The sequence below is a fragment of the Macrotis lagotis genome, chromosome X (genome assembly GCF_037893015.1).
Source record: "Macrotis lagotis isolate mMagLag1 chromosome X, bilby.v1.9.chrom.fasta, whole genome shotgun sequence".
NCBI classification, from domain to species: Eukaryota; Metazoa; Chordata; class Mammalia; order Peramelemorphia; family Peramelidae; genus Macrotis; species Macrotis lagotis.
The window spans coordinates 329482584-329509513 of NC_133666.1; the positions used below are offsets into that span (position 1 = coordinate 329482584).

The 26930-nt window shown below is 35.2% G+C and overlaps 1 protein-coding gene across 1 annotated transcript in view; it reads left to right on the top strand.

Moving 5' to 3' along the window:
• The first annotated feature begins 277 nt into the window (after positions 1-277).
• The window catches only part of CEP72 (centrosomal protein 72), an 80695-nt gene continuing 54042 nt past the window's right edge, over positions 278-26930 (top strand). The window contains exons 1-5 of the mRNA XM_074200922.1: positions 278-353; positions 8501-8628; positions 9263-9455; positions 11054-11168; positions 17402-17583. Coding sequence (XP_074057023.1) covers positions 278-353; positions 8501-8628; positions 9263-9455; positions 11054-11168; positions 17402-17583 — 694 coding nt within the window. The remainder of the gene's footprint in view (positions 354-8500; positions 8629-9262; positions 9456-11053; positions 11169-17401; positions 17584-26930) is intronic.

The following is a 26930-nucleotide window of genomic DNA, read 5'->3' on the forward strand; positions in this document are numbered from 1 at the left end:
CCCCCGGGAGACGGAGCGCGTCGCCTCCTCCTTCCCCGGAGACGGAGTGCGTCGCGTCTCCCAGGAGACGGAGCGCGTCACCGCCCCCCGGGAGACGTAGCGCGTCGCGTCTCCCAGGAGACGGAGCGCGTCACCGCCCCCCCGGGAGACGTAGCGCGTCGCGTCTCCCAGGAGACGGAGCGCGTCACCGCCCCCCGGGAGACGTAGTGCGTCGCGTCTCCCAGGCCGAACCTCACTGCGCAGGCGTAAACGCAGCCGCGCTCGGTTTGAAAAAAAAATGGCGACGGCGTGTAAGTTAGTCCTGTCGGAGGAGAAGATCCTGGAGAAGAGCGGCCTCGGCCTTCGCGATATGGGTAACCTGGGGAACCAGTGACTCCCAATGGCCTCGGGAAGCCTTTCCGTGTCCATCCCCCCCAGCGGCTCCGGGAACTAGGAGTCTGGGCTCCGCATACCCCGGGGCGGGGTGGCGTTAGGCTATCCGACTGAAAGACTGAGGCCGTGGGAGAGACCCCGGGGGCGGGGCTGGGGGCTTCTGTCGCCACATGCCCCTCCCCCAGGGGAGCGGCCCCCCTGACTCACGTCGGGGCACACGCACTCACTAAGCACAGTTCTGGCGCGCACGCACACAGGAGCGCGCACGCACACGTACACTCCCCGCTGCTGTGGGATGGTGACGTAAACACGCATGCGCACACCACCCTCTGCCCCTGCCGCACAACCCATGCACCCGCTCACCCCCTCACAGGCCGCTCGGGGCTGAACTGAAACTTGTGATCCTATTTATTACGTGGTTGAAAAGGGTGCTGAACGCGCTTGCATCAAGGGGAGATTTTCTCAGCTTCCTCTCAAGCCCAAAAACATTGACCTGAGTTAGTGAGGAGTAAGATTAGACCGAAGACTAGTTAAAAAAAAAAAGGCAGCACCAAGCAGTTAAGTATTTCATTAATCACTTGGAACATAAATAAAGGCATTGACCTTTTTTCATGTAATAGCAATAGTAATTATGTAAAAGTAACTTTTAAAGGTCAACCCAGTTTGGATTTTTAAATGTAAAATTTTAATATTTCTTCTGGGCACAGTGTTTAATTTTGTTTTTTAAACAAATGGGTCAGAAATATCCAATGCTACATTGGAGCTCTATGAAGCCAACAGTCTGTGAGGAACAATAGAAGCAAGAGAAGCCCCTGCCTTTTTTCTAGTTAGAAAATTGATACTAGGCAGCCCTTTGATGCTCACTAGAATTTTCTTGACTAGCAAAGGGCTAATGCCCATTCAGTAGAGTGATTTTCATTAATCTAGAATCATGTAAGGATAGATTTAGATCTGGAAGAGATTTTAGAATTCATTATAAATCCATTGCCTTCTTTGTAATGAGTTACCCTTACTAGAGAGAAAATATACTATGAAGATTTATAATGACCACTGTTAGGAGGTACAAAGAGGTAAAAGCCCTGCAGTTGACAAGATGGGCACTGTGTTAAAGGCTGAAGACAAGTTTCTGAGGTGAAATTTGAATCTAGATATTCCTTGATTCCTAATTCCAACCTGCTCTGTCAGCTCATTTTCATCCTTTGGGACTGATTGATTGGCCAGACTGAAAGAGAAGTCATTAATGGATTGTTGCATCTTGGAAGAAAGTCTTCCATGGAGTGTTCTTACGCTGTTTAACATTTTTATCATTGACTGATAAAGACATAGAAGTATATAGAGAACTGGAAAACCCAAGTTCAAGTCTGTCCTCAGACACTTACTAGCTGTTTGATCCTGGGGAACTCATTTCACCCTGTTTGTCCCAGTTTCTTCATTTGTAAAATGAGCTGGAGAAGGAAATAACCACTCCAGCATCTTTGCCGAGAAAACCCCAAATGGAGTCATGAAAAGGCAGATACAATTGAAAAACAACTAAATGACCACAAAGTTATAGGTGGAATGCTTATCAAATTTGAAGGTAACAAGATTCTGGAAAGGATAACTAACCCATTAGATGGAATTCAGACTAGAATTTTTGCCACTTTTCTCTTCCTTTTCCCTTCCCCTACCTTTAATAGTGATCAATCTAAAGCCTTATACTTAGGTTCCAAAAATTCATAGTTCAACTACAAGATAGGGGACACATGGCTACACATCATCTGGGAAAGAGCTACTGGTTTGGGTGGACCACAAGATTTACTATGTCAGAAGCCTGTGGTGGCATGCTTAAGAAGCTCATTCTGTATTTTTGACACCTAAAGTTCTCATAACTGCATAGCTGAGGAATTCATTCTGTCTTCAGCCCAAAGGATTCCCAAGTATCATTGGAGAGAGGCATTTAGTAGGTTTTAATGAAGTCAGAAACATGGAGAGGAAAATAAGTTTCAGGGACTCATATAATGCTCATCCTGGGGTACATAGTCCTGGCCAGAGCTGGATATTGGTCAGGAAAGAGGCATAAGACAAAGTAATGCAATTTAGCTGCTTGATGAGCTAAGATTTGTAATGCATGCATGAGAGCGTATGGAGGAAGACACATCCGAAAGACAACATTTAAACTATTTGAGTTAATAGTTGTAATAGTAGTCTTTAGGAGTTTTAGTTATACAAACTTTGCAAGTTTTTAATCTCTTTCTCATGAAGGAAAAAGCACCTTTGTACATCAAGTTAAATTCTAGACAGCATTTAGATCATAAATATAATAATTGAGAAAGCAGGTTAAGGCAGGTTTTAAGTATAGGTAAATAAATTATCCACTGCAGCTACATTAAGAATTAGGATTAGTAAGGCTCTGTCCTGGTTAGACTATATCTAGAATATTATGTTCTGTTTTGGGCACTACATTTTTAGGAAGAAGATTGATAAATTGGATCCAGAGTAGGACATCCAGGCTGGTGAAAAGTCTCCAGTTCATGCAGTGTAAAGATTATTTGAAATAATTGGGAATGGTTAATTTAGAAAAGAATAGATTAGGGGCATATATTAGGTTTCGTTAAATACTCAGATGTGGGAAAGAGATTACAATTTTTTGGGGTGGTATCATGGTGCAGATTTAGACTTGATGTACAGTAGAAGAGTCCTTTACCATATCAGTTGACTAAAAGATACAGGAAATAGAAAATCTTTCTGGGCTTATTGTTAGTTATAGAAAAGCATTAAATATCCAGTAGCGGTAAATACTACTTTAAAGGATTTCTTTTAAGATGATATTTCCCATCAATTGATCAAAATTTGTCAAGATTCCTTGAAAGCTATAAAGAATAGAGAAACCTTGTTCATTGACCCATGAAATACAAAAAGCAGGCAAGGCATAAAACATGATGGTTGTGTATAAATTAACTCAAAGTAAAATAATTTAATGTAGGGCACCTAGATGGCACAGTGGATAGAGCACTGGCCCTGGAGTCAGGATTACCTAAGTTCAAATCCAGCCTCAGACACTTAATTACCTAGCTCTGTGGCCTTGGACAAGCCACTTAACTCCATTGCCTTGCAAAAAAACAAAAAACAAAACCTAAAAATAATTATATTGCATAAAATAATTTTTGTAATAAACCTTGAAACTTTTTGCATCTTTACAAATGTTTAGTATACAATAGGTTCTTTTGTTTCATTCACTTGTTTTATATGATCTTGTATGGAGTTCTTAACATGTTGACAAATATTGTTTAATTCATCATGAAAATTCAGTTTTATTACCTTGGTTACCTCTAATTGTTTTTCCAAATCTAATCTTGGTTATAGTCAGTAGGTTTTCATTGAAGTGTAAATCTGTTTTACGAGTTCCTAGACCATCTAAACATTTATCTCCATACTCTGGATGCCATTATTAATTAATATTGATGGTGATTTGGGAATAAATTAAGCTGTGATTTAGGTATAAATCTTTTTTCAGTGTCTCCACATATTTATCAAGATTATCAAGATTCATTATTCATTATTCATTCCTCAATAAGGACAAGGCTTCAAACCACTGGAAGTAAAAAACAAATCTCTAAAATACTTTTTTTCTGATTAGAGGTTTTACCCAGATCTTACTGGCAAGTAGGGATTACTTCTGACAAAGGTTTTTAGTTTAGTTGTGAAAGAAAATGTAAATTTTATCAGCAAAAATTACCTTTAAAATTTTTTTAGTATTTGTATTTTCTCGCCCATTTTAAGTTTTTTTTTTAAAATATAAACTCATTGGTTAGTAGTTGTTAAATTTTTGCTGTTTTCCCTGTTCTTCCATCTTTGAACTATATCAAGCACTGCAGATTAATCATTAGCAATCTCATAAGCTCAGTCACTCTTTGAGATTGTATTAGGTAATTTTATAACAATTTACCAATTTTGGGGGCATTAGTTTTTATTTTCAATTGCACTTTCCTTTTGCACTTCAGTGCTGATTGATCCTGTTTCATCTATGGACTTGAATGTTCCTTGAAACTTTTGACTTTTCCTCCATCAACAGATATTGAAATGTGCTCTCATGGAACTCATTGGGATATTTCCTTATAGTAATAATCACAGAATTAGAAGCAGCAAAAGAGACAATCAAAAATTTGTGCATGGCATGAATTCCATCAAGATATTAACTAAAGGGGCAGCTAGGTGGCGCAGTGGATAAAGCACCAGCCCTGGAGTCAGGAGTACCTGGGTTCAAATTCGGTCTCAGACACTTAATAATTACCTAGCTGTGTGGCCTTGGGCAAGCCACTTAACCCCATTTGCCTTGCAAAAACCAAAAAAAGATATTAACTAAAAGCAGGAAATTGGTTAAATCTAGGTTCATCTGCTCAGGGACACATTTCTGAATTAGCCTAATGTCAGCAGAAACATGCAAGCATATCATTGCTATCACAAAATGAAATGATCAGAATTATCTTGTTTCAGAAATTGTTGTACTACCATATGTTTTTAAGGGTGTTCATTACTGTCATAAAGAAGATTCAGCACAGATTCCAAATTGAAAACACACACTCTCTGGATGGTGAAGTTGTCCAGATACATTTGTAGATGACATTGTTCTAGATGCCTGGATACACTACAGGACATTTTGGAAAATATCTGTAACAACTCAGGAGAATTTGACTTCACCATCCAACTGTGGGGGGGGGGGGGAAGTAGATGAAATATTCTCATGTTCTAAAGTTTTGTTATACAATTTCTAGAGCCTCATCCTATAATTTATGTATTGATAATATATATGTGGACTGTATAAATGGACAAGTTAGGTTGCTAAATTATATGTAAATAGGAGGAGGAGGAGAGTGGGTTTGGATTGCCTTTGGGAAGTGCCGTAGTTCCATTAATGACTTCAAACTTAGTTCCAGAAATGTTAAGTCATTTAAGAAATAGAAATAAAATTTGAATTCGAGTCCTCTAGCTTCTATTCTAATAATATTTCTATTATATTTCTAAGGTAATTTTTTTTTTGAGAACTCAGTTTCCTTAGGATCTATGACCTTCTATCATCTGGCACCAATCTACTTCTCCCAGCTTAGCTTAACCTTATGAGAATGCTGAGAGTCTAACCCCTTTGGGAAGGAATTAATAAATTGGAGGTATTGTGTATAGAGAAAGTTGAGGGTAGGAGATGGTTAAAAGGAGAGTATTCTTTAGGAAGATCAGATCAGATTTGTAAGTAGTTAAGTCAGGATGAATGAATGAGTATGCATTGAAAAAGGTCGATTACTGCTTTATCAAGGACGTAAAGGTGAGTTGAGGTGTAGGATTATAGGCACAGGTGGCTAGGGAGATGTGTTTCTGGTTTTCCTGAAGAGTGATTGGGAATGCATTTTTATATAGAAATGTTGTTACGAAGGCAAGATAGCCTTTTTGGTACCAAACCTTTGGTTACACTTTTGCTTACAGGGAGCCAGATGAATGATGAGGGTTAGACACATGGGAGAACCAATAGGAGCCAAGAAAAGACAGACTGCTTAGGTTGGGGTAGGGTCAACAAATGTATGAAGCTGCTGAGAATCCACAGGGGATGAAGATAGAAGTGATTTAATACACAATTTTTCACGCATGTCAGTCTAAAAATTAATGCTGCTTTCCATTTTTAATTCTAAATTTCCCTTTGTTATCTAAGCTGATTCATTTTATCATTATTTTGTTGTTGCCAGTGAAATACAAACAATTATATATTGGTTCTTATCCTTCATTATCAAAGAAGACCAAAATGACATCATTGTGTTTGAGACAAATTAGAGTGTGTCTGATTAGACCAACACAAGCTTGGAATGCTCTACCATAGGTCAGACACAAATAGTCCTTTTGAACACCTGGGGTGGAGTACTTACTCTAAACTAATGAATGTCACATTTTCTTTGAACTGCTTTAGTTCTGCCCTTCTCATACAGCACGGCACCCTCACTGATAAGGGCATGACATGCTGGGTGGTTTTGTGTCTGAGTTTCCCATGCTGTACAATCAATTCCCAAGTTCTTCAAGGAGACCTTCAGGGTGTCACGACATTGCTTCTTCTGAACCCCTTGTGAGCACTTTCCCTGTGTGAGATCTCCATAAAATAGGGTTGTTTTTTTTTTGGCAAGCATTTATCTAGCATTTTTCTTTTTTAGTTTTTGCAAGGCAATGGGGTTAAATAACTTGCTTAAGGTCACACAGCTAGGTAATTATTATGTGTCTGAGACTGGATTTGAACTCAGGTCCTCCTGACTCCAGGGCCAGTGTTCTATCCATTGTACCACCTAGCTGTCCCTATATCTAACATTCTTAACAGTATGTCCAGCTCATCATAGTTGCACTCTCTGTAGTAATGTTGGAATGCCAGGCAGTTTAACTTGAGAAAGGACCTCAGTGTCATGTATCTTCTCCTGCCAGATGATCTTCAGAATCTTCCTAATACAATTTAAATGGAAGTGATTCAGTTTCCTGACATGGCCCTGGTAGACTGTCCAGGTTTCACAGGCATATAACAATGGGGTCAGCACAACAGCTCTGTAGACCTTTAGTTTGGTGTCAGTCATTTTCTCTCCTACATTTCTTTCGGAGCCTCCTAAATACTAAGCTAGCTCTGGCAATGCATGTTTTAACCTCATTGTCAGTGTACCTCTTTGGAAAAAACTCTGCCAAGGTAAGTGAACTTGTCCACAGTACTCAAAAGTTCTCCAGTTGCTGAAATCAGTGGTTCCACATATGGATGGTGTAGTGTTGGCTGATAGAGCAACTGTGTTTTCTTGGTATTAATTGTCAGAACAAAATCAGCACAAGCAGCAGAGAATTGATCCATACTTTGTGCAGCTCAGCCTCAGAGACTGCATTGGGAGTACAATCATCTGCAAACAGAAGATCATACACCAACACTCCTTCACTTTGATCTTGGCTTGTAGCCTTTTCAAGTTGAACAATTTGCCATCAGTGCTGTAGCTGACCTTGGGGCTGTGTTCATCCTCAGTGAAGGTGTTTCATAATGTGGTTGAAAACATCATGCTAAAAAAAGCATGGGAGCAAGGACACATCCTTGTTTTAATCCATTGCTGACTGTGAAATCTTGAGAGCATTGTTCACTCTCTAGAACCCAGGCAAGCCTGGCATCATGAAATTGACCTACAATACTGATGAACTTCTCCAGGCAACTAAATTTTGACAGTTTTCCATACCCCCACTACTGACAGTATTAAATGCTTTGGTCAGATCTATGAATGTTCTGTTCCTAGTATTTTTTTCCTGGAGTTTTCAGGCAGCAAACACCATGTTGACTGTTCTTTGTCCCTTTCTGAAGCCACACTAGCTCTCAGGGAGGTGACCATCTTCCAGGTGAAGGATCAGCCTATTAAGAAGGACTCTGGTAAGAATCTTATGTAGGCATCCTTGAATTCTTGGGGAATAACCCCTTTGTGCTATGTAACCTGGAAAATTTCAGGCAAAGTTTGGATGAGCAATGCACACCCCATCGTGTAGATCTCAAGGAATAGAAATAGCACCAGGTGGTGATTTGCCACTTGAGAGGAGCCTAATGACATTCAAAACCTCTTCTCCAGTTGGAACTTCAACTAGAGACTGATTGGCTTCAACTTGAGGTAAACGGTCAATGGCTTCTGGATTGATTGAACACTATGGAAGTGTTCAGCCCTCTCTTTAGGATCATGTCCCTATCATTAATCAATGTGGATCCATCAGCCCTGAATAATTTAATTTTTATATTAAACACCTTTTGGAAAGGCAGCACTAAAAAAAATCTTGTTATACATTCTTAAGTCAAATAAAAATTAATATTTTTTTAGTACATTCATTCTTGTTCTTTTGCATCAACTTCAACATCAGTGTACTGTGTTGTGATATCCACAGATATAACCAGAAATTGTTTTGGGTTAAACCCCTTAAAAGTTGTTGAAGATAGTTAAAAGAAGCACAGAGGGATGGTAAGTTGTGAATGAGTTGTTATCTGCATCACTGTAGGGAGTGTCCATGTCCTTGATATTATTGATCCTTCAATGAAATACTTGAGTGTTGTCAACATTTTAATTTAATTACAAGGAATTAGGACAGAATAAATAATCTTAAAATTTTTTATTCTTAGGTTCACTTCAGTCACTATCTATCCCAGGAACTTACCAAGAAAAGATTACTCATCTAGGAAATTCTTTGAAGAATTTAAGTTGTTTAAAGTCTCTAGATCTCTCACGCAATTCATTGGTTTGTCTAGAGGTAAATTTTTGGGTTGTTTTCATTTGAAAGAAACTATTGCTATTAATATTTAAAGTGGCAGAAGACAAAATTAGCAAAGAACAAAATTTCCTTTACACTTAAAACTTCTTTGTATTTATTTTGTACTCTATTTCTGTCTTAAATTTTGAAATGACGTATTTTAGGTAGTTCTGTAGTTCAAACTGTAGTTCTCAGTAACTGAGATAATATATCTTAAAGAAAAGATCTTAGATGAAAATGAATATTTGTGCTTTTATTATATAAAAAATTAAAATATTAAGGAACATAAAGCTAATTTTATATTCATAACAAGATTCATAGAAATATTTAAACATGCTTTGAAAACAAAATGACTTCTTTTAAAAATGAGGACTGTGACATTGGATTTCCCAGTATTGTCTTATTACTGTGTCAAAGTATTGTCCTTTCTTGGATATTTACCTCAGTGACAGTGATAACATTTTGTCTTTATTCTCATTCTGATAATAACTTTCTGTTTCAACAGGTGTCCTTTTTATTTTTATGTGGAAGTCTTTATATTAGTAATCTTCTTTTGTTTGATATTTGAAAATGTTTTTATTAGAGTATTTTTAAAGAATGTGAACTGATTTTGCTTTCTTTTTTCTCTTAATAGGGTATTGAGTACTTAACATTATTAGAAAGTCTCAATCTATACTACAATAATATTTCCTCACTAGCAGAAGTATTTCGACTTCATCAGTTAACTGAACTAAAAGATGTGGATTTGCGACTGAATCCTATAGCTAAGAATGAGCCTGATTATCGTCTTTTTCTTGTGTATATAATTCCAAAACTTAGACAATTAGGTGGGAGAGACAACATTCATCAAAAACTTATTTTTTTCTAAATGTTATGCTATACAAAAATGGAATGATAATGTTTAATTTTGTATGATGGAGGTGATGGTACTGATAAATTCAGACCTGTATTTTTTTTCAGTTGTGGTAATAAATTTATGTTAATCCCCCTATTTGGACCATTGAATTCATATATATATTTCTTTGTGGCAAGGGTTATGTAAGAATGGACATCTGACTGAACTATATGGATATCAGTCCCATGGTCTTGGTCATGACTTCTATAGTGAGTAAAACTCACTTTTTGAATTGTTTAACAAAAGTAATTTAAATATTTCAGTAATTAATTCACTCAAATAGTGCCTAATATCACATGAAATCCTGGTAGTTGAAAATTTTCTCTTTTCTATACTTAGAAGAAATAATAACACACAAAGTTCTTTTAAGATACATAATGTACTTTTGTCACAATTACTCCCATGCAGAATGTAATTTTCAAGTGAAATTCAAGAAGAGACAGTTACTTTCTCTTTTGGACTAAAGTATTTTAAAATAAGAAATGAAAAAAATATTGCTTACTTGATGGTTCCTGCTATATAAGATTTTCTGTAAGAAAAACTTTAATTAGTATGTAAGTTTAAAATGGAATCAACTATGTAAGCATTAAAAGACAACCTTATCTGCCATTGAATTTGTGAGACAAAGTAGAATTATGAATCAGAAAGTTGAGATGTAATCTTTTTGACCTAAGTTTTCTACTTCAAATGAGGAAAGTTAATGCGATATTATTCAAAACAATATTGGTAGGGTCAAAATACTTGCAAAAGATTTTGAGATTTGTTAAATTAGTTATAGCTATGCTCTACATAAGTTCCATCATAATAGACAACAACCCATTTCTATAAAGTATATGTGGTATTATTCTAGGTCATGATGGTGGTACTCTATACACCTGGAGAGTTTCCTACTACTTCTATGTTCTATAAATTAGACCTGAATAAAATGACTTGCATCATTAATTTTCCACATCATTAAAGGAATTGTTGAACTCCCTCAACTCTTGGATGTAATCTTATCATTCCAGTTGGAATTAGGACAAACTCCTTATCTCCTCTCCCTAGACTTCAATCTTTTTCCCCAGCCTTATTCTCTACTCTCTGTGATCCAACCATTGCCATCTCATTGTTTTTATGCAAGCTACTCCACCCTCTGTCTCAGTATTTTTGCACTGACTATTCCATCTCCATTTTTTTGTTGTTTGTTTGTTTGTTTCTTTCCTTTCTTTTTTTTTTTCCAGGCAGTGGGGTTAAGTGGCTTGCCCAAGGTCACACAGCTAGGTAATTATTAAGTATCTGATGTCGGATTTGAACTCAGGTCCTCCTGACTCCCAGGCTGGTGCTCTATTCACTGTGCCATCTAGCTTCCCCCATACCTCCATCTTACAGTAGAGAGTCTTTCTTCTAAGATATAACTGGAGCTTCTTCATGAAACCTTTATTGATCCTTTGAACAATGCCCTCCCCGCCAAACTATCTTTTATATAGCTATTTTGTATGGATTTGTATTTATTAACTTTATATTTGATTGTGTGGATTTTTCCCCCCACAGATGACCGTTTAGTAAGGGAGAGTGAACGAAAAGCTTCTCTTTTACATTTTTCTATGGAAGAAACTTTTGAATTGAAACAGATTTCTTCAGATTCATTGAAAAACAAAGCAGAAAGGTATGAATACAAATGATATTTGAATATTCAGAATGATGTTTGGAAATGTCAGAAAAATTTAAACCCAAGTTAAAAACATTAAATAAGTACATGCTCTTTTTAAAATAAGATTTATTTTTTAATATTCATTTTAAAATTTTGATATCCAAATTCTTCCTATAGTTCTTCCCTTACTCATAGAGAAGGCAAGCAATGTGATACTCGTTACATGGATATATGTGTAGTATGTGTGCATACATACATATATTTATGTGTATATATATATATATATATAGTTATATAAAACATTTCCATATTAGCCATTTTTATAGAAAAGGAAGAAAAATAAAGTTTAAAAATATGCTTCAATCTGCTAAGTATATATATTTTAATGAAGGTTCCCTAAAAGATATTGGCATCTCAAATAACTTTTTCCTTAATTCATGCGATGACATTAGAAAGTCTAAATTATGGAATGTCTAATTCTAAAGGTAATGAATTTTTATTATTTTAAAGTAGTACTTTTGAATATCATTGAGTAAAAGTAATTTGTTGTTACTGGATTTTATTTAACTTTGAGGCATTGTAAAACCCTGTCTGATTTATGAAGGTTAGGCCCTTGCTGAAAGTTTATATGAAAGATAACATTTACTATTGTGCTGCATCTATAAATGTAGAATACAATAATAGAATTTTAGGCTCTATTGACAGTGTAGCTGTCTTTAAATTGTTTTAAAAATTTTATTCAAAGTTTAGTAACTATTTTCACAACTAAATTTTCAAATAACTAATTATAGAAGATAATTTTCTTCTATGTCCCATCCTGAATTTCTCTTTTGAAAAATGTTGCTTTCATTAGTATTATATAGTTGAAATCATATAATATTCATATTAAGATTCTTCACTATGCATCAGTTATTAATTTTTATATAGTTCTTTATAATTTTTAGAGTCCTCATTTCTTTTACCTTAGTAAGCCATTTTGTTTTATAAGCTCTGTCCAAGTCATTTTGAGCTGTTTGATATGTGAATTATTTGGAAATTTTTATCATTTTGAATTACTATGAATATTCTTTACTGGCAAATCTTTGTTTCCTTTCAGTAACAACTTCCCTAATGCTAATTGTGAATAATCATTAAGTCAAAGAGTTTAAGCAGTTACAAGCCGTTTTATAATTGTTACTGTATCATTCAATTCAGTAAGCCTTTATTAAACACCATATACCAGACACTGAGCTGGGAGCTATGGATACAAATACAAAAAATGAAATAAATTTCTACTTTTAGGAAATTTTCATTCTATAATTTTACATTGCTATATTTTTCAAAAATGTGCTTACATATTACAACTGCAGTAACCATTTCTTTTTGTCAAAGCTAGCTGTCAATTTAAAGGTTATAAGTTATTATTTCAAAGTTAAATTTTATTAATACTTTTGTACTCTGTATTGGTCAGACTATAGACTTAGATTATATTTGTTAAATTCCATTTAATCACATTTTAAGAGAGACATTGACTCATTAGAGTATGTCCAGAAGGGCAGCTAGGTGGTGCTGTGATTAGTGCGCTGCCCTGGGGTTAGGAGGACCTGAGTTCAATCTGGCCTCAGACCCTTAATAATTACCGTAGCTGTGTGATCTTGGGCAAGTCATTTAACCCCATTGCTTTGCAAAAACTTTTAAAAAAAGAAAAATATATCCAGAGAGGATACCATGTTGAATGTTGATTCAAGGAACAAAGGTTGCTTATTCTGGGAAGAAAATTAAGAGGGGAAAATGATGGCTGCTATAATCCTTTATTCATTGCCTGCTATATATCAGGTGCTGGGGATACAATATAAAAATGACAAAAGTAGATTGCCTCAGATTACAAACATAATTAGAACTAATAAAGAACTGACAAAATGACTCTAATTTTAGTTTAATATAAGGAAGAAATTTGTCACATTAAAACTGTTCATAATGAAACAAAATACTTGTTAACGAGTGTCCAATTAAACATTAGCAGCATTAAACAAAAGCCATTGCTTGGGGATTTCGTGAACTATTTGTGGGTTAGAAACTAGAATAGGCCTGTAAGGTAAATAATTGACTAAGTAATTTTGTGATTCTGAGTTGAGATGGGGTATCTGTGCTGGATGCTTTTATCACCTAAGGAGAATCTCAATATAAAGAAATTTAGGCAACGGTTCGGGGATTATTTTTGTTGTGATAATAGTATCCCTTAGCAGGAACCATAATAGCTCCTATTTATCAGCATACTTATCAGATTAATTTTCAGTAATATTTACTTTATATTCTATGTATAGATTTCCAATCTCAAAAAGACAATAGGATACAATAAAATATTGCTAAAACTAAAACTGTACTGAGCATATTTACATATGTGTGTGTATGTCTATATATATATATATATATAGCGAATGCTCAAAATAAAAAAAGAATCACTAGAGTACTCTGCTAAAAAGTCCTTTTTTATAAAATAAATATGGTGCTGATACACAAGATTAGTATTTACAAAAATATGAAATAGTCAAAGTAATAAAATGAAAAATGAAATCTTAACCCAGTTGTGGATTAAAAACCAAACTAACCCAAACCCATACACTTAATCCAAGTTAATTCTATCAAATCTTTAAAGAGCAATTAATATCATTGCTACAAAATTATTCTTAAATTGGAAGAACTAGACTCCTTTTTATAAGACATATGCTGATGCACAAACCAGAGAGGCATAGAAACAAAATTATAGCTCATTTGGACTAATGGATGTTAATGAAAAAAAATTTTAAAATTTGCAAATAGTCTATAATATAGCAAGCAATATTTTTATCATCACTAAAATTTTTAGTAGATGTAAGGATGTTGTAACATTAGTATAATCATATATTCAAATTTCTTAAATACTTCTGATCATATTAAAGATTTCTTTTATGCCCATGTATTTTGTCATTTTTTTTGGAAAGATTTTATTTATTTTAAGTTTTACAAATTTACCCCTATTCTTGCTTCCTTCCCCCTACCCCCCCCCCCCCCCGAAGGCAATCTATTAGTCTTTACATTGTTTCCATGGTATACATTGAATCTAAGTTGAATGTGGTGAGAGGGAAATAATATCCTTAGGGAAGAAAAATATAAGAGATAACAAAATTACATAGTAAGGTAATGTTTTTTTCCTAAATTGAAGGTAATAGTCTTTGGTCTTTGTTCAAATTCTAAAATTCTGGGTACAAATTGTATTCTCCATTGCAGATAGCCCAAAATTGTCTCTGATTGTTGCACTGATGGAATGAGCAAGTCCATCAAGTATGATGATCACCCCCTCAGTTGCTGTTAGGGTGTACAGTGTTTTTCTGGTTCTGCTCATCTCGATCAGCATCAGTTCATGTAAATCTTTCCATGCTTCCCTGAATTCCCATCCCTCCTTGTTTCTTTCTCTTTTTTTGGTTAATATAACTTTATTTATACATTACTAAAATGTTCTTGTTTAAGAGTAAACATAATACCCCTTCCCCCACAAAAATATAACCTCATGAGAAATAAAGTAGAAGAAAGTTTGTGTTCTGATACCATCAGCTCTGTCTCAGGTGGATCACACTCTATCATAAGTCCATCACAGAAGTTACTTCCATATTTTTTCACAGTTGCTGTTGCTGTTTGTAATTCCCTCCATCCATTCCTCTTCACTACCATCTATTATATATTCTCTCTCCTTTCCCTCTTCTAAAATGTGCTGTAGGGTAGCTGAGTGGTGCAGTGGACAGAGCACTGGCCCTGGGGCCAAGAGGCCCCTAGCCAACCCAGCAACCACCTGGCCCCGTGGTTCTAGACAAGACACCCAATCCCAGCACCTTGCAAAAAGTATAAAAGAAAATGTGTTATATCTGACTGTTCTCTCCTATGATCTACCCTCTCCTCTATCACCCACATCCCCCCCCTCCTCATCTCCTTTTTACTCGAGATGTCTATACCTTATTGAGTATGTATGCTATTTCCTCTCTGAGCCATTTTTTTTCTTTTTTAGGTTTTTGTAAGGCAAACGGGGTTAAGTGGCTTGCCCAAGGCCACACAGCTAGGTAATTATTAAGTGTCTGAGACTGGATTTGAACCCAGGTACTCCTGACTCCAGGGCCAGTGCTTTATCCACTGTGTCACCTAGCTGCCCTGGTGACATAACTTCTAATGAAGAGGGGTGAGATAATTTCATTATACTCAGCCCTTGTCAGACTTCCCTCATTTGAAGTAGTAAGCTCAATTTTGTTAAATTCCTGGTACAACTGTTTAAGAATGTTCCTAAGTTGTAAATTCAGGGAAAGGCTACCAGAATGGTGAAGAGTCTTCTGTACATAACATGAGAATTAGTAGAATTAATTAGAAAGGTTTTGCTTGGAGAAGATGAATTGCATTTAAGCATGTTAACTGAATTCAAGTGGAGGAGGCACTAGATTTGTTTTATTTGAACCCTGGAGGGAAGAACCAGGAACAATGGATAGAAGGTACAAGATGCCAGTTTTCTCATAATTCACATAAGGAATTAGAGAAGTGAAATAGACTGCCTTCAGAGGTAGGAGATTACCTCTCAGAGGTTTTTAAGCAGAGATTGGTTAATTATTTGTAAGGACAATAAAGTGAGAATTCCTTTTGTTGATGAGTTAGGTTAGATGACTTCTGAAATACCTCTCTCAAATTTTGTAATTCCAATGAAAACCACCAAAGTTAATTTGAGATAAATTGAATAATGCAATATTTTTTTTAAAAAAGCAACAGGAAACCAACAAAAAAAATTCCATTGAAAATACCTTACAAAATGCATGAAATGTTTACTATGTGTACCAGATATGTTCATGGAGAACATTAATTCTAAATAAATATTTCATATATATCTATATCTATATATAAACACTGTTGGGGCTAATATAATAAAAATGATGATTTTGCCAAAATTTATTTATATATTCTGTGTCAAACTGCCAAGGTATTATTTTGTAGTAGAGGGTTTAATAATAGTAAGAATAATAACATGTATCTTGCACTTGAAGGTTTAGAAAATGTTTTACATGTGTTTTCTCATTTGATCCTCACCACAACTCTTATGAGAAGTTTCTTTAATGCTAGAAGGTAGCACACTTAAAATATCTTAATAGACAGGGATGATTATGTCTTTTGGCACTGTCCTTTCTGATACTTGTAGGTACTTTTGTCTGGAAGGAAGATGACTTGATATAGTAAAAGTAGTGCTGAACCTAGTCAGGAGATATTTGTGTTTAAATCTTGACTGCAACTGAGTGACCACAGTCAAGTCATTATGTATTGAATATTTTCTTCTCTGTAAAATAGAAATAATAATACTTGTATCACTCACCTCAAAAGAATGCTTTGAGAACCATTTTAAGCTGTCTTCTTTTTATTTAACCTATTTGTGTGAGCTTATGGAAATCAAATGTTCTTGTAATGTCTTTCTCTTTCCCTATGCTTAAAAAACCCCTTAATAACTCTAGAATTTAGAGATAAACTTGGAGAGATTATGTAATTCAATTTATTTCATTACCAGTGAAACTTGAGTCTTCTTACTAGAGAAAGCTTTTTAAATTAATGCTAGATAATAGCAGTAGTAATCAAATTCCTATTTTTAAGGTTTTGAGTTCCAAATTCTTTCTCTCTCTTTAGCTGACCCCAGCTGTTGAGCAGGCAAGCAATATAATTTCAGTTATGCTTGTTTTATACATTTAAAGATTCTACATAGCCAGTTTCTTTATACTGTGGAATAGTTGTGTCAAGCTCCAATAGAAAACAGGGCCACCAAGCCCTACGTAAGTATCTCTGTAGCCATCTATACATTGACTTAGAAAACTTCATATTAACACCTTTATTACAATTGTACTTTTATTATGTTAAATATTTCTCAGTTACATTTTAATCTGGTTTGAACTTCACTCAGGGATGTTGCAGCAGGTATTTGATACCATTGCTAAATGGAATAGTTGTAATTGTTGAGTTGTTTCAGTTGTGTCTTACCCTTTATAACCCCATTTGGGGTATTCTTGGCAAAGATATTGGAGTAGTTAGCCATTTACTTCTCCAGTTAATTTTTCAGATGTGGAAACTGATCAAATAGGCTTGCCCAGGGTCATCCAGTAAGTATCTAAGGCCAGATGTGAACTCAGATCTTACTCTAGGTTCACTGCTTTTACCCACCTAGCTCTCCCAGAAATGTGATGTAAAATTATAATGAACAATTTCACTTTCTTTTGTAGAGATCCACATTCCAGAACAAAATACATTGATTCCTTAACAAAGAAGTGTTCAGTCATGGATGCAGAAGATGAAGCTGTTTTAAATCTAATTGCTGAATGTGAAATGGATTTAAGTAAGCCTCCTGGGATTACAAATGCTAGTAAAAAAGACTATGCTGTACCTGAATTTCATAATCTGCAAGGTATTTTATAGTGATTAATGCTTACTGAATGTTGGTTGTGGTCTGTGTCACACATACTGTTTAGTTGGTGATTCTTTTTTTCTTTAACAACATGGTTTTATAGAAAGAGATCCACATTTGGGGAGACATAGGTTTGAGTCGAGACATAGGTTTGAGTTCTGACTTCTGGGCTGGGCTTCAGGTTTCTCATCTATAAATAAGGAAATTGGAGCAGATGACCATTAAGGGACCTAAATCCTGGGATCTGTATTTTGAACACTTTAGAAAACTGATTTATTTATACCAGGTCTTCCTAAAGATTTTATGAAGTTTTAAATTTTAATAATTTATGTTTTAGATTGACCAAAAAAAATCCAGCAAATGACATTTGAAAGAAAATGAAAGTTTAAGAAAATGCATAATTCTGAATACTTTAGAGACAGCAACAGATTAAAAAATATCTCCCTCAGACAAGAAGATTCTATAGGCCAAAGTTTACAGTATTCTTCATCTATGTTCTCTTAGTGCCTAGCAAAATGATTAATAAATCTTTCTTGAAATTGACTGAGGTGAATGATATTCTGTAGCCAGCAGAATTGAAGTCTTCATTATGTATGAGAAGAAAATTCTGTGTGCCTTTAAATTAAGTTTATAGATCATTTTCATAGCTGTAGTTTACTATGCCATAAAAATTTCATAAGATCTTCATGAAGATTTTGAATATTTTTCTAGACCTGTGATTTCAGTGTTATAGGAACTTTCATTAAGGAAGCTCCCCTGCTAATGCAAGTTGTTGACACATTCTCTGAAGAAATATCAGACTCTCCTAAGGTTCTTCTCTGGAATCAAATTATCTAGATAAATTAAGTTATAGTTAGGAAGATATTAATAGGTGTTTTTTTAAAGTCAATATGTTCCTGCAGGGATCTTTTTCTAAGTTTTAGTAGCCCCCCATTTCTCTTGGAACACTTTAGAGATCTGGTATCTTGCTGAGGCTTACACAGCCAATGTGTATCAGTGGTTGAACTTAAACCTTGGGTCTTTCTGTCTCTTAGCTCTACCTGTCTATACCATGCTAACACTTTTATACCTTATGTGTTTATACATACACACATATTTATGATTACATGTTTTATTATTTTATGAATGTATACAAAGTTTCATGAAATCATTTGTGGTACAGATCAATTTTCATTATTAGTTTCCAAGAGTTGTTCATTAAAAACAAAACAAAACTTAACCTGTCTAGATAGACATCAGCATGACATGATCTCTCTTTAAGAAAAGCCTTCTGTGGGGCAGCTAGGTGGCACAGTGGATAGAGCACCAGCCCTGGAGTCAGGAATACCTGAGTTCAAATCTGGCCTCAGACACTTAATAATTACCTAGCTGTGTGGCCTTGGGCAAGCCACTTAACCCCATTGCCTTGAAAAATCTTAAAAAAAAAAGCCTTCTGTTTATTTTAGTTCTCAGTATTTCCAATGTTTTATTAATAAAGGGTCTTTTTTAAAACCTAAAATGTTGCTATATATACTTTATTTTTATACTTATTTGAACATAAAAATATATCAAGGTAAAGTCTGACAAAAATTCTCACATTTACTCCTATCTTCGCTTATTGTGGTGTACTTGAAGAGAATATGGAGAGACTAGTAGTATAGAGTGGTGTCAGGAGAGATTTAGGCTTGAACTTTGCTTTTTATATTTAATAGCTTTGTGACTATGGGCAAGTTAACTTCTCTGAGCATTGTTTTTGTCATCTGTGAAATGGGGATAATAGTGACCTAATATTCACAGGTTTTTGTGACTATAAATGAAATAATGTACATAAAATACTTTACAAACTTGCAGGGTTATATAAATATAAGATAATACATTTAATATAGTTTTAGAAATGGTTTATAGTCAAGTGACATAAGCATAGATTCTAAAGGTTTAATAGACCTTTATTATTAAAAACGACTGTATGAATGATAAAATTAGCTGATTTCTAGAACACAGCTGAAGCTAACTGCTTGTTCACTGTTCTAATTCCCTAAACTATTTGAGGAGCGACAAATGTAGTTATTGATTATATATACATAACTGAGTATCTACTAAATGCAAAACATAATATGTTATCCTCAGAGAAAATGTCTATGTCTCAAGAGTGTGACTGTTTAGATGACATGTTTTTTTGGCATACATGTTTGTAAAATGGTCCTAAATTGCAAACAGAAATTTTTGGCATTATCTTTAGAACTCTGGAAAAAATTTTAAAAGTAATAATATATTAGCAATCTTATTTCCCTAGTCTTTACAAATACTTTTTTAAAAATAAGCAATATGAAGAATATATATAAAGGTGTGTTCAGATAGTTCTTAACATATCTGTGTTCTAAACTTAAAATAATTAATTTTCATGTTCAGTAGGTTACTATTAAAATATACATTTATTTAAACAGTAGATATATGTACATATTCTCACACACTATTATGCTTTTATTCCATATATATGAATAGTTCTGAAGTAGGCATTGCTTATGAGATGATAACGTGTGTGTGTGTGTGTATAAAACTCTTTGCAAAATTTAAAGCACTATATAATGTAAATTATTATTTTTGTTGTGTTGTATTTTAGATTGTGTTTTTTCCCCGTTTCACTTTCCAAATCCTATTCCTTATGCTTTCAGGCTCACCTATTGAAACTACATTTTATTTGGTTTTTTTGGTTCCTCTTTCTCAAGTTGTTTCATGTGCTCAAAATATCTTCTTTTTTAAAAAAAAAACTTAACAGTTTTTATACTTTATTTTATTTTCCCCCAATTAATATACAAAATAAGTTTTAACATTCAGTTTTTACATATTGAGTTCCAAATTCTTTCCCCTACTTCCCACCCCACCATACCTACTCATTGAGAAAGGTTAAAAGTATGTAGTCATGCAAAATATTACCATATTAGTCATATTGAAAAAGTAAACATAACCTCCATCCTCCCCTAAGAAAGAGAAGCTTGAAAAAAAAGTAAAAAAAATGTTTCAATCTATATTCAGACACAGCAGCTCTGTCTTTGGGAATGAATAGTATTCTTTATCATAACTTCTTCTGAATTGTCTTGTATCACAGCATTGCTTAGAGAAGGTAAGTCATTCACTGCTGATTATCCTGCAATATTAGGGTTACTTTGTTTATAATCTATTTCCCATTGTATCTGTTCATGTAATTCTTTCCAGGTTTTATTACTGAGAAGATCCTGCTCATCATTTCCTTTTAATTTTTTAATTTATTTGTTTACATATTACTAAAATAGTCTTGTTGTGAGAGTATAAACATAATTCCTTCTCCCCCCCATAAAAATAGAAAAAACTTCACTAAAGATAGAGAGAAAAAGAAAAAAAAAATTGTACTTTAGCTGTCTTTGGGATAGATTGCATTCTTTATCATAAGTCCATCAGCTGCTCATTATTTCTTCTTTTTTTTGAAGGTCAGGCCCTCAGGTGTGTTAATGAGATGATAAAGGAAGATTCCCTTTACAATGTGAACAAAAGATTTACCAAGTTGAACAAAAGATTTGCAAAGCTGGTCTCCAACTGATCTCATCACTCCCATGCCCAGTTTTCTCTGCATCATATCCCCTCTCTCGAATTATTAAGGACCCAGATTACTTCTGGGGAATTGGGATGAAGGTCTGTCTTCTATAACTTCTTCAAAGCTGAGGAGGGGGTGTAGCAGTCTCCCTACCTAACCTAACCTAACCTAACCTAGCCTGGCCTATTAGGGGCCCATTTGGAGAAGGAATATTCTACAGATGAAACTTGATTGAAGTGGCATCCAAGGGATGTAGACAATCAGGATCAGACAGAGACTGATGTTTGGCTGAGGTCATTAGTTGTAAACCTGTTGCTTGAATCTTAGAGAAGACAGTAAGTACGAAAGGGCCAAAAAGAAGCAGAACAATTATTATAAGTAGAACAATCAAGGGACTCAGAAAGGAGAGGAACCGGGAGCCCCAAGAAAATCTAGAGAAAGGGGAGCTCATGTTGGAATGGAGATCTTGCATCCAAGATGTCTCTTGCAGTATTTCCTTGGTATGGAGTTCCAGTTATGAAGAATTTGACTTAACCTTAAGTCAGGAGAAATAGGAACAAAAAGACAAAAGATAATAGTAATAACATAATGTGTTTGGTTTAATGACAGTGAGGATAAGAATAAGAATATGCCCAGTTATACAGAGTGCAAAGTATCCACAGACACTTATCTCCAAGTTTCCTCAGGATGTCTTCCTAAACAGGTACTTCAAGTCTTCCATTGGTTCATAAAAATATGTGGTGTCACCTGGAGGAGAAGCTATGGAGCTGGATCCAATTTCCTAGTCTGGGCAGAGAGAATCCCTTTGTTGGTCACCAAAATGTAGCTGTTGGCTACTTAAGATTCTGTTCTGCCTATGAGGAATCCTTATTCAGACTCAGTAAAGCATGGGTCAAAAATTTATTTAAAAGGTTACTACACATAGGAAGGGCTAGTGAGAGAGAGAGAGAGTCAGTCAGAGATTAAAGAACAGCCAAGCAGCCTTGGCTGGGCCATGGTCAGAGAAGACTGCAGCCTCATTATTTCTTCTTGCAGAATAGCATTCCATCATAATCACATAAAGCATATTTGTTCAACAATTCACCAACCAATGGATTTCAATTTCTAGTTCTTTGCCACCAGAAAAGAGCTACTATAAATATTCTTTTACATATAGGTCCTTTTCCTTCTTGTTTTTTTGTCTCTTCTGGAATAAAGACCCGAAAGTGGCATTGCTAGGTCAGGGGATAGGTATAGTTTTATAGCTCTTTGGGCAAAGTTCCAAATTGCTTTACATAGTTGTTAAATCATTTCACAATCCCTCCACCAGTGCATTAATGTCTCATTTTCCATACATCTCCTCCAACATTTATCATTTTCTCTTTCTGTCCTATTAATCAATGCAGTAGGTATAAGATAGTACCTCAGAATTGTTCTAATTTGCATTTCTCCAATCAATAGTGAGTTGGAACATTTTAAAAAAATATAGCCATGGATATGGCTAACTAATATGGATAATATGGATAACTTAATCTGAAAACTTAATATTTTTGATAATTTATCAATTTGGGAATGCCTCTTATGTTTCATGAATTTTACTTGGTTCTCTCTTTGAAAATGAAGTCTTTATCAGAGAAACTTGAAAAAGTTTCTGTCAGTTATGCTTGCTAACTGTATTTCCTTCCATCCTATTCCTTAGCTTCCCGCATTTATTCTATTTTTTCTCTGCTTTCATCCTGTCCCTCCTCAAAAGTGTTTTGCATCTGAATATCCCCTCCCATAGTCTTCCCTCCTTTCTCCCATTCCCTTCCCTTCCTGCTTTCCTCTAGGGTAAGATAGATTTCTATACCCAACTGAGTGTGTTTGTTATTCCTTCTCTGAACCACTCCCCTTCAACTTCCCCCTCTCTCCACAGAAAACCTTTTTCTTTCTTCTTTTATGTGAAATAGCAACCTATTCTATCTCCTTCTTTCTCTTTCTTCCAGTGCATTCCTTTCTCACCCCTTGAATCTATCTTTTTAATATATTATCCCTTCATATTTAGCTCCCTCCTGTGCCTTTATATATGCTCCTTCTAACTACCCTAATAAATGAGACAGTTCATATGATTTATCAGTATCATCTTCCCATACAGGAATATAAGCTGTTCAACATCCTTAAGACCTTTATAATTTGTCTTTTCCTGTTTACATTTTTATGCTTCACTTGAGTCTCATATCTGAAAATCAGCTTTTTTATTCAGCTCTGGTCTTCTCATTAGGAAAGTTTGAAAGTCCCCTATTTCATTGTATAATCATCTTTTACCATGAAAGAATATGAATTTTGCTAGGTAGTTGATTCTGTTATAATTTAAACTCTCTTGCATTCTGGAATATTATATTCTAAGCCCTGCTATCCCATCTTGTAGAAACTCTAAATCTTGTGTTATCCTGATTATGGCTTCACATTTATTGAATGATTTCTTTCTGACTGCTTGCTATATTTTCTCTTTGACCTGGGAGCTCTGAAATTTAACTATAATATTCCTGGAAATTTTCATTTTAGTATCTCTTTCAGGAAGTAATTGATGAATTCTTTCCATTTCTCTTTTATCCTCTGCTTCTAGAATAACAGGGCAATTTTTCATGACAGTATTTTGAAAGATGATATCTAGGCTCTCTTTGTTTATGCTTTCAGGTAGTTCAATAATTTTAAAATTCTCTCCTGGATCTATTTTCCAGATCAGTTGTTTTTCCAGTGTTATATTTCATAACTTTCTTCTAGTTTTTACTCTTTTGATTTTATTTATAGTTTTTGATTTCTCACAAAGTCTTTAACTTCCCTTTGCTTCATTCTTATTTTAAGGAATTATTTTCTTCAGTGAGCTTTTGTATCTTTTCCATTTGGTCAATTCTCCTTTTTAAAGTGGTATTTCCTCTTTGGCTTTTTTGGACCTCTTTTTTCCATTTGACCCAGTCTGATTTTTAATATTGTGTCTCCCTTCACTAAGATGCTGACTTGCTTTTCATGCTTTTCTTGCATCACTCTCATTTCTCTTCTCAATTTTTCCTCTAACTTCCTTATTGGATTTTCAAAATCCTTTTTTGCTTTTCCATTGCCTGAGACAAATTAATATTTTTCTTGGAGGCTTTGAATGTCAAAGTTTTGACTTTATCTTCTTCTGAGTGTGTTTTTGATCTTCCTTATCACCAAAGTTACTGTCTATGGTCAGATTTTTTTCTTCTGTTGTTTGCTCATTTCCCCATTCCATGACTTGATTTTAACTCTTCATTAAGGTAGGACTCTGCCTCGGTGCACTGTCCCAAGGTTTTGGGTTTCTTGCAGCTGTTTTCAGAGATACTTCTAGGATCTGCAAATTTTCAATTTGCCTTGTGCTCTGGTCTGTGGGTGACCACAAGCCACTCCTTTCTGTAACTGTGAGGAGGGTTCTGGCTCCACTGTGGCTGTAAGCTCTGTTGTGCTGCTTCTCCTTTTTCTAGGACTGGTATAAGAGTATGGGCAAAGCAACAGAGTCCTGCCTCAGTGATAGCAAAGAAACCCCTGTGATCTCCTTCTGACCTTCTTACCATCCATGGACTGAGAGCTCTGGAAACAGCTGCTCCTGCTTATTCAGTGGCTCCTGAGACCTGCTCGTGTTGGGGTTGGGTTGGTGCTGCTGAGGCTTCTTCCTGGACTATGCTCTGCTCTTAACCCAGTGTGGCAAAATTTTTCTGCTGATCTTCCAGATTTTCCTTGACAGTCTCTAAGTTGAGAGGTTTATAAACTGCCACCACTGCCACTGACCCAGGGGTATTTTACTAGATTGCTGGGGCCAGTTCTCTTCAACCTAACCCCACTGCTCTGTGCTCCTCTTTCTTTCTTTTCTTTTTTTTTTGATATTTTCTTATCTTTTTTTATTTTTCAAATATATATTATGAAATTTTTTCAATCTTCATCCACATACATATGTATACTTTTAAGTTACATAATTTCCTCCCACTCTCTCTTGCCACACCCTTCCCATCAGCTACAGACAGTCAGATGAATATTTTTAAAAGGTGAATGTAGTGTTCTTTCAAATTCTGAAGGGCTTTTGTTGTTTGTGTTGTTTTTCATCCTCTGGATAGGGATAGCACTGTCCATAGCTGGTCTACTAGGATTGTCGTAGCTCTCTGAACTGCTAAGAGGAGCTGCATCCATCAAGGTTGATCAACTCACAGTGTTGTTGTTAATATGTACATTGTTCCCTTGATTCTGCTCCCTTAATTCATTTCATGCTTCTCTAATTTGATATTTAATTGGGAGTTTTTATCTTGTTCTTTCTCAACTTTTTTAGTTGCATGCTCAGGTCATTGATTTCCCCTTTCTGTATTTTATTCATATAAGCATTTAGAGAGATAAAATTTCCTCTAATAACTGCTTTGACTGTATCCCATAAGTTTTGTTATGTTGTTTCATTATTTTCATTGTCTTGGATGAAATCATTAATTCTATGATTTTTTGTTTGATAAACTCATTCTTTAAAATGAGGTTATTTAGTTTTCAATTAGTTTTAGGTCTTTTCTCCATGGCCCATTATTGCATGTGATATTTATTGCATTATGGTTTGAAAAGAAAGTATGAATTTCTGCCTTATTACATTTGATTATGTGGTTTTTATGCCCTAGCACATGATCAGTTTTTGTGTAGGTGCCAATTACTGCTGAAAAAAGGTATATTCCTTTCTATCTCCATTCAGTTTTCTCCAAAGTTCTATCATGTTTGTTTTGTAACATTCTCTTTACCTCCTTAACTTCCTTCTTGTTTATTGTATGGTTAGATTTATCTAATACAGAGAGAGGGAGGTTGATGTCTCCCATCAGTAGTTTTGCTCAATGTCTTCCTGTAACTCATTCAGCTTCTCCTACAAGAATTTCGACACTGTACTGCTTGGAACATACATATTTAGTATTGAAATTACTTCATTGTCTATGGTACCTTTTAGGAGGATATAATTTCCTTCCTTATAGGTCTTTTACTGAGATCTATTTTTGCAACTGCCTTATCTGAGATAAGTATTACTACCCCTGCCTTTTTCACTTCAGTTGAAGTTTAATATATTCTGCTCCACTCTTTTACCTTTAATCTGTATATTCTATCTACTTCAAATGTGTTTTTTTTATAAAGCAGCATATTGTAGGACTCTGGTTTTTTATCCACTCTGCTATCCACTTATGTTTTATGGGAGAGTTCATCCCATTCACATTCAAAGACATAATTACTAATTCTTTATTGCCCTCCATGCTATCTTCCCTCCATTTGTATTCCCCACTTTATCCCTATTCCCCAGTATTTTGCTTATGAATACCACCACCTTCAGTATGTTTGCCCCCTTCTATCCAAACCTCCCACCCCCCTCTTCTTTCTTTGCCCTTTTGGTTTGCCCCTTCTTCCTTCCCCTCCTTCTGTCAGTTCTTCTCCTTTTCCTCCCCTCTCCTACTTTCCCCTCTTAATACTTGAAAGGTATCATAAATTTCCAATCTCAACTGAATGTGTGTGTTAATTCTTTGAGCCAAAACTGATTGAGAATAAGATTCAGGTGGTTCTCATCTTCTTCCCTTCTATTGCAATAGGTCCTTTGCACCTCTTCATATGATGTAATTTACCCCATTCAATCTCCCCCTTCATCCCATCTCTTTACTGCCCCTCCCCTTCTTAAGGAGATAATATTTTTAAATCATTCTATCAGGATCATGAACAAGTCATGAGTGTCCATTACTTCTGGCTAATAGAGTTACAATTCTCAAGAGTTAAAGAGAATCGGGGGCGGAGCCAAGATGGCGACAAGAAGGAATGAGTCTTA